The sequence below is a fragment of the Lepisma saccharinum genome, chromosome 23 (genome assembly GCF_977018435.1).
Source record: "Lepisma saccharinum chromosome 23, izLepSacc3.1, whole genome shotgun sequence".
Taxonomy (NCBI): Eukaryota; Metazoa; Arthropoda; class Insecta; order Zygentoma; family Lepismatidae; genus Lepisma; species Lepisma saccharinum.
Window position 1 is genome coordinate 16,653,505 of NC_139251.1, and position 12,520 is coordinate 16,666,024.

The 12,520-nt window shown below is 35.4% G+C and overlaps 1 protein-coding gene across 2 annotated transcripts in view; it reads left to right on the forward strand.

The window, feature by feature from the left end:
• The window catches only part of LOC145977744 (discoidin domain-containing receptor 2-like), a 522,813-nt gene that overhangs the window by 485,294 nt on the left and 24,999 nt on the right, over positions 1-12,520 (forward strand). For both annotated transcript variants that reach the window (XM_083109999.1, XM_083110000.1), the window contains exon 15: positions 263-404. In XM_083109999.1, the coding sequence (XP_082966125.1) occupies positions 263-404 (142 nt within the window). The remainder of the gene's footprint in view (positions 1-262; positions 405-12,520) is intronic.

Sequence of the window (12,520 nt, forward strand, 5' to 3'; positions counted from 1 at the left end):
GAAAGAAAATGTAGTTAAAATCAAAGAAACAGAAGAAGTAAAATTCATAGAAAAGAGAAACAGATAGAGATTGAAAAACACATGAACGAAGAGAGGTAGAAAGAATGGTAATAGCTATACGTATCCACCAAAACAGACCTTTCCTGAAAATATTTCGTCCAGCTTTGTCGGAATTAGTCTCAAATTTTACCATTTAATTAAAAATGTGTCATAATGTTCTTTAGGAATGATGCTTCTAATTATACTTGCTCTCTCTTTTCAGGAATTGCGTCGTGGGAAAGAACTTCGTAGTGAAGATCACCGACTACGCCATGTATTGCAGTCGCTTCGACGGTGACTATTATATCAGTGATACAAAGGCCCGTTTGCCTATCAGGTGGATGGCTTGGGAGAGTTTACTACTGGTAAGTTGGAGAACACCACTCCACCCCCATGTACTGCTCTACCAATAAGAGAACCCCTTTGGCGCTATAATCGAATTTTCACCCCTAAGCAAGCGTGGGCGATGCAATTAGCTGTTTGCCATGTAATCTTGCCCCTGCGTTGCCAAAATGTGAGTCATTCTTCAAAATATCGTCGTCACCTTATTCAATGGCAAGTGTTTGTAGCGTCATAAGAAGAAAACAGTCCACAGCGAAAGTAGAGAAGTAATATTTAAGGTTGTTGAAGTTCTTCACAAGGAACCAAGGGAGGGAAGTTGTAAAGATACACCAAGCTTTCTGAAACCTCGGAAAATATGCGAACTACAGGCTTTCCCGTAACTAGCGACACTAGCGACACTGCTCCCGCGCCAGGGTTTTACATGTCGTGGTGGATCTATACTTATGGTACAGCGCCTTGAATAACGTAGTGTGGAAAACGAGCCAAGAAACTGGTTCCCCGAGACGATGACAAGTAGATGGCAGTGCGATCGACCCAGGTGCTAATTTTGTTATGAAAGTAATGCGGCTTAGTTAGTTTTTGGAATATATTGTGTAGATTTGTTTCTCTAGAAAGGCAGTAAGTGAATTGATGGAAACAATTATATTTGTGGAGTGATTTGCAGTCACGAAATGGCATTAATTTGGAAAGAAAAGTAAAATAAAATTAATAAATAAATTAGCATGCGTAACACAAGAAGAAACATCGCAATGTGATTCCGGACGTCAGGTCTTGGACTGTGTATTAGAGTTTATTTTTCTATGTTATTAGAATATAAATAGTATCCTGAGAGATATTTCATACCGAGGCGACAAACCACAAATGTCGCTTGAAAGCGAGCAGTCCGTAATCAATGCAGCCTTTCGAACCGTAGGGACAAAAGCTCTGACTGTACCGTTTCCTCAAGGAGATTTTACACCAAAGCGACACGCGACAAACGAGACGAGTAGATGGGGAATACGCCAACGTCTGTCGCTATTTAATATTCGCAATTTATTCGCATGTACTTATAACTAATGTGCACGGGTTTTAATTAATTCGCAAGTACTTAGAATTTATTTGCATGTAGTTAGAATACTTTACATTTATGTATTTGCATGTTTATAACTTTTATGAATATATATTTATTTATTTTATGAAAAATATGTATATAAAAGGTAATTAGAGGTACTAAACGCTATGCATATGGTTATATATTCATTACTGCAAAGTATGTAAAGTATGAAACTATAATATTAATGTTTATAATATTGAAAATAAGTTTTCTATGGTTTATGAACCGCTATGAACGGTGGTAATGGGTGTAGGTACAGGTTCAATTACGATAGGAGACGGTCCCGGTATTTGAACCCGCGATATGTAATATTATTAATTAGTACTATGCAATAATTGCATTATATTATGAAACACGTTGGTTTCACACGCTAGACAGAATACTGTCTCAGAATTTCGACTCGGCGGAGAATGTAGACGAGAAAGGAATTTGGGGGAGTGTGCGTTCGTCAAATGACGTCACAACGTCAGGACAAAGAAGGAACCCGATTGACCAATCAGAGAACGCGTCGGTAGATTTTCAGAACCGGTTTTTCCAAGGTTAACCAGTACGCAATAACAGGGGAAAGCTATGCAATAGTGTAGGGCAGGGGAAGGGTTTGATCCAGACAACAAAGGATGTCTGGAAATACGCAGCAATGGTCAAATCTCTGAAGCTATGCGTCGCTTGTAGAACTGGTTTCAGCCGCCAATTAATATTCCGCTCAGGGTTGCCCCAAGGCACAGGACGCTTTAGCGCAGGTTTTTTTTATCTGTACTATGAAGAAGGGAGAGCTCTCAGGGACTGGGCCTACAGTTTTCACCATTTGTTTTTATCACGGGGTAACGAACCTAGGACCTTTTGATTATTGATTTAGGTAGTACATTTATGTTACTGTGTGCTATTTAACTTATTATTTTACAATTTTATACCTATTTTTAACCTAAATAACACTATTTGTACTATTCAGGCAACATTTTTTATTAAATTTCGGACTCACAAAGACATTTTTTCAACTTTTAAATTATTATTTTACAATTTTATACCTATTTTTAACCTAAATAACACTATTTATACTATTAAGGAAATATTTTTAGTTATATTTTCGACACACAAAGTGTGTGTTCTCAACTTTTTATCTGTTTATTTCACAAGTTTAGGCTTATTTTTACCAAAATAACACTATTTGTACTATTCAGGAAAGACTTTTAGTTACATTTTCGACACACTAAGTGTGTGTTCTCAACTTCTATCTGTTTATTAGGCTTATTATTACTCAAATAACACAATTTCAGCTGTTCAGGCAACATTTTTTATTAAATTTTGGACTCACAAAAAGACATTTTCTAAACTTTTAACTTATTATTTTACAACTTTATGTTAATTTTTTACCAAAATAACACTATTATACTATTCAGGCAACATTTTTTATTAAATTTTGGACTCACAAAGATATTTTTACAACTTTTTAACTTATTATTTTACAATTTTATACCTATTTTTAACCTAAATAACACTATTTGTACTATTCAGGCAACATTTTTTATTAAATTTTGGACTCACAAAGACATTTTTTTCAACTTTTAACTTATTATTTTACAATTTTATACCTATTTTTAACCTAAATAACACTATTTATACTATTAAGGAAAGATTTTTAGTTATATTTTCGACACACAAAGTGTGTGTTCTCAACTTTTATCTGTTTATTTCACAAGTTTAGGCTTATTTTTACCAAAATAACACAATTCAATCTGTTCAGGAAAGACTTTTAGTTACATTTTCGACACACTAAGTGAGTGTTCTCAACTTCTATCTGTTTATTAGGCTTATTATTACTCAAATAACACAATTCAATCTGTTCAGGAAAGACTTTTAGTTACATTTTCGACTCACAAAAAGACATTTTCTAAACTTTTAACTTATTATTTTACAACTTTATGTTAATTTTTTACCAAAATAACACTATTTATACTATTCAGGTAACATTTTTTATTAAATTTTGGACTCACAAAGTGTGTGTTCTCAACTTCTATCTGTTTATTAGGCTTATTATTACTCAAATAACACGATTTGAACGTGTTTTTTATTACATTTTGGACACACACACACACTTACACACACACATACACACACACACAGATATATTTTCCAAGTTTACAGGATTATTCTCTAGTTTACTCAAATAACACAATTTAATCCAGTCAGGAAGGATTTGTTATTATATTTTGGATGCACAAAGATATGTTTTCAATTTTTTACTGATTTTTTGCAGGGTATGTATTAATTTGTATTTATTTTGTTTTGTATCATATATACATTTACAAATTTTTAATTTAGAGTTTAGTATTTATTTAATTTTTTTTCAAAAACACTAAAGAAAAAGTACTTTTAGCTAAAATGTAAGCCACAGAATATATTATTATTATTATTATTATTATTAGGGTTTATTGATTTCCACTATGCTATTTTTGGTTCTGTATTTCTATATGTATTTATTTAGGTCAGGTTACGCCTGCTACGTAGGAAAGTTTGTTTATTTTAGAGTTTGCTGAGTATTTTGTTACTGTTGTACTAGGTAAAGTTTTCTAAATATATCAGGAAGGGCTCCATCCATATACTTTTGTTTTTGCTGTTTGGAGATGATGCGATCAGCATCACTCTCCATCTGCTTTTTATCTTATGTACCCAATATTATTTTGAGGCTTAGTGAATTCTAGAGCCTATTTATGCAGGAGAGAGGGCTTGAAAATGTTGATCTCAGATAACCCACAACTATTTGTCAGAGTATTTTAAAGGATATTTTATACTTATTATGGGCCACTAGAATATCTAAGCTTGCTTAATTTTAATGCCTGTAACGCTGTTATTGTATTTCTAGCTAAGTTTTACTGGATAAAGTACACGAAATGTTTAACATTTCGACTATTTGCCTAATTTTTAGTGTAACGAAAATTATTGTGTGTCTATAAAGACTGAAATGCCTTTACCGAAGGGTCCACAACTGGATGCTTACCAACATTGTTTCTTTTTTAAAAATATATATATAACCATTTATCAATATATTCTCAATTCACAGGACAAGACGAAGTTCACAGACGACTTACTATATGGACCATAGGTCCACTTGCTAAATGTTTTTCTATGCTAGAAGAATAATTTAGCCTTATAACCTTTTTCAAGGTATTTTTAAGTATTACTGGATTTTTTGGGTGCATCAACATTTGGGTTATTTCCATTTGGCTTATTATACGAGGCTACAATCACTATTTGAACACTGAAATCCTCTGATTGAAACTAAAAGCTTAGGCTGTAACTAGGGATTTAGTATGTATATCGACAATTTATAGGACAACACGAACTTTACAAAGGATTGTAGGTGATGTAGGCCCACACGCCAGAGCTTTGTTAACCTGCAAGAAGCATTTACAGCTAATGCTACGAGGAAATGAGGTTGATTTTTTTACTGTTTCACAAGAATGCTATTTTTTACACACCCAATATTTGCTTTTTCAAGTGACTACATGTACCAGAAGCACTTACAGGCCAACTCTAACTAGACTTCGACTTATTCTATATCAGGTGCTAAATTTATAAAGAACTATGATTGTGTATATTTCTGAGGAAATACGCAAAAGCAGATTACCCGATTAAAGTATCTGAAAAACATATTTTTCTATGCAAGTATATTTTTATTGACTGGATTATTTAACAGATCAAACAGGAAGACTGCAAAATTCATTAAATGTAGTTCTATAGTATATGTGGTTTCAGAGATATAAAAAGAACAAATATAAGATTTAGCTTTTTTTGCTTATGAGGCTAATCGCGACGCTAAGGGTAAATGGCGAGGAAATGTAATGGAGGAGAAACAGTCCCAAAAGTTATGGGCTGCATGTAAGTTAATACCACAGAGATATTACAGTAGGTGTAGGTTCTTCCACCAGAACATTTCTAGCATAATAATACTGGTTATGCTGTACTGTTAGCTAAAAATGCTGTAATTTGAGAAACTTAAAAGCTTATTTGCAAAATTTTAAGATAAATAATAATCTGTTAGACTGTAAACATATTTTATATCTATTCTGCACAAGATCCGATGACAAAATTTAATAATTGTAATCGCCCAGACAGGGACTCGAACCCTGGACAGATAGGTTAAAAGCCTAACGCTATACCAACTAAGCTATCTGGGCACAAGGTATTCTTTTTTGAAAAGTTTGTTATGTTAAGAAATATATTGAAACAATTGAGAACACTTTTGATCTGGTTCGACAGAGAAGGAGACAACATTTCCAATTTTGTACAGACTGGGTGTATTTTCCACTATAGAGGCCTTCACTATATGTAATTCGAAACGCTAAATTTCAGCTAGCTTCCAAAATTGAGGTAAAGATTGTGTTTGGCGAGATTAACAAGTTACAATTATATCCAGTTACGGACAAATAAAGCTAAAACTCTCAGATTTACTGTACGAGCCAAGCTTTAGTAACATTTTCTTCACTTTAGTACAAATACCAAAGAAATAGGTATATTTTATTTATAATTTGACAAAATGTACTAGTATTTAATTCACAAAGTTAGGTAAAAAACAGTATTTTTTAAAAATATTGTTACTGCCTTCAAATTTTATGTTATTTACCCACTAACAACTGGTTTACACTGTTTGGCATCCTTTAAATAGGAAAAGAAGGAATTATTTGTTTAGTATTTTTACTACTTTATATTTATTTAAGAAAACAATTCTACAGTTTAACTTAATTTTTAACAAATTGTTACTAATTTATATATCAAAGTTATGTTATTTAGAGTGTATGAAGGCGTATAAAGTTAATATTTGTACTTATCAATGCAACTAACAATTATATTCTACACACAAAAGATGATGTTTACAGTTAAATTACTTGAATCAGAGAATAATATTTTACAGTAATTGATTCATTCAGCACTAGTCAGTACTTTTATGCATCAGAAAGTTTTCTTAATTTTCTATTACGCATGCTATTTTGGGTTATTCTTAAAATGTATTTCTAAGGCAAACTGGTTTAATTTTCTGCTTATAATGCAAAGTTGACATAGTTTTCGCACAATGCATTGTACATTTGTTATATTCACTATTTACAAACCAAAAATTTACGCTTATTTAATGTATAACTAACTAACTCTCTAGCCTTTTTAAACCCGAAGGTTCATGGCTGCAGCAACACATGCCTTTCATCTGTCCCTGTCCTGAGCAAGATCTATATACTCCTTTCCTTCCCTACCAATTTCCTTTAGGTCCATCTCTACATTAGCCCTCCATCTTTGTTTTGGTCTTCCTATTGGTCTTTTACCATCAGGTTTCCCAACAAGAATCCTGTATACTCTTCTTTCCTCTCCCATTTGTACCACATGATCTACACACCTAAGTCTTCTTGATTTAATCATTCTAATAATATCTGAACATGAATACAAATTATGTACTTCTAAATTATGTAACCTTCTCCACTTATCTGTCTCCTCATCTGTTTTAGGCCCAAATATTTTCCTAAGGATTTTATTTTCAAATACTCTCAATTTATGTTCCTCTTTCAATGTAAGTGAGCAAGTTTATTTACTGTATTTAACCTCTATTTCTTGTAATTAACAAACGAATCTAATTACTATGACATGTTAAATAGCTTATACTGTAGTTACTATATCTTTTTCTATCAGCTTATTTTCAAATTAATATTATTAGGTATAGTCTTTGATTTATAACTATATTGCTTTTTTATCAATTTATCTAAGAGTACACGCAGACAAACATATGTGTACACATTTTTATGTATATAGATATGCCTTTTTTCAATATTTTAGCATGAAGATTGCACTTTAGCTATTCAAGCAAGGGTAGGAAAGGTAGGATTTCTGAGAATTTGTTGCAGGATTATGTTGTCCAAGTACAGATGAGAACTGAGCTGGGAGACTGTTTTGAGCCTTTTTCTGAGAGTTGCATGTGAACTGTATGTAAATTGCGCACTATTGACTGTGCATGCTTCTAAGTTTTGCTGTTATTTTCCTTCAATTCTGTGAGACTGTAGAGAGTTTTCTCTTTTCAAGTAGTGTTCTTATTGCGTAGCGTTCCTCTGAACGCGGGGATCTTAAATAGGGATGTACTATTAATACTAGTTGATGGTAGAGACAGCCCTGAACGGGCAGGTACAAATATCTAACTATTCATTAAAACAGACTCATGATTCGTTTCTAGACTGAAGTGAGCAATGCAAATGGCAGAATGGGTGTAGACTAGCTTACCCTGTTCGGTTCAGAAATAAGACCAGTAGCTCCTGCTTCTCCGATGATTCCAGATTAAAAGACCTCGTGTCGCTCTCATGCGCACGTATTTAAACACTCGCTTGGCCTCTCGTCACCTCTTGCCAAAGGCCAGTGTTCTTACCATTTCCTGTAGAAAGCTTATTCTACACATTCTGAGCAGGAGCTGACAAGGCCTGCCAGGGTCAATATTTCTTAATCGAACGGGGTATGGTACGACACCCCCTCTTGCGAAACAATTTCCAAAATTGAAATTGTAATAATGAAAAGTTTAAATTGAACCTTCTGCCATTCACCAAAATTTAAAAGGTTTTGTTTATTACATGAACAAAAAGGATACATAAAATAAAATAATAATAAAAAAAATGTCGGAGACCCTTCACCGAAAATTAAATGGAACAGAATTAAGCTCAAGCTTGAAAGCTGAAAGAAAGTCTTTTGTTTTCATTAGCCACACGCTGGAAGAGTCTTTCGTAATCAACAATGCTGACGGGTGGTCAACATGCGATATAAAGTGTTCTTCGCAGGTCCGTGGAGTCAGCGGAAAGTTCAACACACTGCAGCGTAATGCGATACATGCGACTGGCCCCTAAACAAATGCTAACCAAGCACCAGACGTAATCCATGAGAAACTTTAATGCCGCATGCTCGCAATCTTCCGCCTCATCAGGATGACAGTTCGAGGCGAGAGCAAAAGACCGTGGTAAACACCAAACTCCACTGGACTGCGCACAACCACACGAAGATTAAAAAATAGATGAAGGTTATGTTTGCACTTGCCACTGACGTTCTTAGCACACTATGTGTGCACACTATGACCTGAGAAATGATACGGCAGGGCAATCCAAATACATTCCAACCCCGGAGTCCTGGGGTACGAAGCACTGTTCTGTGACATACACGGTCCTTGACCGATCATTTTCACTGGGGGACCGGATTCCAATCCCGGTGTGGAAAGTTCCGGAATACTGGTCAGCAAAGGTCAGATGAAAGGACGTGGGCCGTGGGGCGGGCGAACACAGGGTAGTCCATGGGAAGCCACTCCAAGTAGCGGTTCCAAGCCCCAAAAATATGCCTTGTCCAATGGCGAACACTGGGGAGGATGTTAAGATAGGCCCCCGAAAGTTCACAGCAGACGCCATTGCATACAGTAATTATGGCCACTGGTAGGATGAAACGTCACAGGTGGCCTGGCAGGTTGCTGATCCACAGGGCTGGGTCTCAACACATTTGGGTCGTTGACTGTACCCGGAAAGTTCCAATATGTGGTGAAATACACTGCCTGGCCTTACAGAGCAAAAGGGGACGATATACATGAAAGATGTTCATGTTTCTTCTTAAGGGGGGTTAGAGTCGTGGGGGGGGGTTTGCTCTGTAAGTTGACATTTCTTCTTATGTTTCTGACGCTCTTCTGATCCTGGGATGTCACTTGGAATAGGGTTTTCGGTGCTGCTACGTGACATACACCGCTGAAACCCAAAGGAGGCTGGTGAGCTCCAAAGCCTCCAGGAATGCGTTCTTCTTCCGGCCTCAAAAAAATCGCTGGGCGACTTTCGAAATTCCTTGAACTCGTGGAATTCCCGAACAGGGTAGGAAACAGGTAAGACATTGGAAAACTACATTGCTCTCAGTCATTCAATATTGAAAATATATAAAAAATGTGTAAAGTAATCGTCTTCTATAGGCAAGTGAAAATCATGAGTAAAAATAAGTAAACTAAAATAAAATAAACTGCCCAATAAGTGATATAAATTATAAAACAAAGTTTGAATGAAGGCTAAAGAAAATAAAAGGCGGAAAATGTCATTTGACGCCTTAACACTGGAACACCATTAAAAATGAAAATCTGACTTCATCAAAGTAATATATGTATATATTGACTAAATTATATATATATAGCTCCTGACTTCTCCCAAAATATAAAATAATGTGCAATATAAAACTAAAGTTATGACATGGCACAAAATGAACGAAAATATCTAGGATTAAATATTGATAAATATATATAAGTAATATGTAGATGGTATCAAATATATCCCCTGGTATCAGAAAAATTAACCCGACGAAATCCATTAATATCATGTCAGAAGTGTCAAAGCATTGTAAAAAATGAGAAACTGACGAAAAAAAATAATTAACCCAAAATTTGGTAACGTCACAACCGTTAAAACGGACCTAGCCACAAGTAAATTCGGGATCACTAAAATATAATAAAAGAGTAAATGACATGGCTCCAATGACGTTAAGATCATTAATTACAAAAATACATAAAAATGGATGAATAAATCAAGGCGACATAGTGACGTACTGTTAACGCTCACTAGTCAAGGTTTGTTTGCGCTTGCATACGCCTGATGTATAGCATAAATAAACAGTTAAAATGAAGTTCCAAATTAGTAATAGGATAATAGTAACGGGAAAATGGGACAAAAATATTTCATGAAATAATTGATCTAAATAAACGGAGAAAAATGGAAAAAACGGTTTAGAATACTAACAAAAAAATCAAATTAAAATTGCTCAAAGCAAACCATAAACATCCCGGGTGTGACCCTAGGAGGTTGCCTTGACCGGTCTGAAACCGTCGGCAAAATAAGGGGGGGGGGTCGCATTTGTCTCTCTTAGGTAAAGATGTAAATTCAAAACTGAAACTAATCTGGGTTATTGATTTAGAAAACATTTCTTGGCTATCTGTGAAGTAAATTTACGGTTCTGAGAATAAAGGAAAAAAATATAAGGCATTGCGTTAAACAGAAAAGAGGAAAAACTACTCTACGTCATGCTATAGCCCGCCGTGTATTTTCTTTGTCACTTAGCATAAATGCTCGCCGCGTAAGAGATTACACTTGACCCATGACAACTGTAAGCGTCTAAATCCACTGTTTTGAGGTTTTAGCCTAATAAGGTAAACAAAACTACTTTTTATGGTCGCCTTAGGAAAAAAATTGAAACGGAACCGTAAATGAACATCATGACGCCGGGCCGGGAGAAAAGTATAGGATTTCGTATGATATTACTTCAACTAAAGTCTATGACGTGTGGGAGATTAAAATATAAGCACAATTACTCGCTATTACCTACTTTACGAAGATTAACATAAAGTTAATCTGTAAGAAGTAATTAAATTTTATTTGGGAAACTTTTGAAAATTCTGAAGGGACGAGAAAAAAAATCGCATAAATAAGCGCCCTTGAAGAGGCTATTATTCACACCTCGTTTGGAGACTAGGAATTTCATTGCCGAGGCCAGCTGAGTGTAAAGTTCATCCACAGCAAAGAAAGGTGTCATCAAATTCTCTCTCTCCGAGACTGAAATAAGATATGTGTCTTCCGCTAACTCGAATGTGGAGTAGAAAACTGCGCACCGAAGCGGCCTCGATTAAGATAACTGCGAGGGAAATGCAATTCAGCATAAAGCAGGAACTCGAAGAGTCTAGCTAAAGACATCTTTTCAAGTCTACTGGATGTGTGATCGGAGTCGGGGGGGGGGGGGGGGAAGGAAGGGAAGGGAAGATATATGGCGGCCGTTCTGGATGGGCGGAGCCCCCCGTGAGTGATGACCAATAACAGGAACGTGTTCTTTCTCTGCGAGGAACACGACGAAAGAAACTTAGGACTGGTAACGAGGGAGGCGGTGCCAGGGAGCAAATAGGAAGAGGAAGAGAGTACCTTTCATGAACTTTTGGTTCTTGATGTACCTGGATTTCAGCGAGACAGAACCAGAGGAAAAATAAAAAGAAGGGGGGAAGCTTGCTGGGCGCCCCAAGCTGCTACGAACTCGGTTGCATAAGTGTTAGGGGAGTGCATGGAAAAACAGCTTGATTATATGTCGTCATAAAACATGTTTTGAATAAAAGGGACAATTGGTTCAGAGTGGTGCTGGGGGTCGTCGGTTCGAGACACATCTACGTTATGTGTTTTCACCGTAACTCCTTTAACTCTTTTTACTTTAACAGGATTAGTTTGAACAGAGCGAGATGAGGTGTTAACATCATCTAACTTTAATGGATTAAGAGTTTGACATGCAACATTAAATGTATCTAGACGGACGGGAGGAATTTCAAGTGGGATAATTACGTTTGGAGTATCTGCTTGGTCATAAAAGGGGTCTTGAAAGGTAAAAACTGACTCAAGATTTCGACATGTAACGGGTTGGGTGGGACCACTGTGCCAAGAGTCGCTATCCGACTGGGATATATTTAAAAATTGTACACTTGAAGACATATTTACTCGTTCCATTTCCCTTGGGCAATTATTTTCCAAAACTGTTAACTTTTTACATCTTCGCTGACAACAAATGAAGGCAAGAATTAACATACAAATAAAAATTAGTGTTAACGTAATTACTGAACAAATGATGTACGGGTATTGGAAAGATCTGATGACCACTTCCTTGAAGGATAGGGAATTGACATGCGAGATAAATGCAATTAAAATTAATAAATATAGGAAAAACTGCATCTTGTTGAAATATGTAGCAATTATTGAACCTAAACTTGCTAAAATGACCACAACTGTTATTTTTAGTTATTATTGAGAATAAATGAATTACTTTTCGGCCAATAAATATCAAATCAATAAATTTGATAAATCACATATTTTTACACAAAATAAATGTAACTTAAAATTTTCTCGGGTATTTTAGTTAGTGTTTAGAAACAATGCAATTACTGCAATGTAAATAGGAATGATTCAAGGAGGGGTCAAGAAGATAAAGTCAAACTGTCGGCCAGGAATAATTTTAACTGAAAATAGATAAAAAAAATATCTCGTC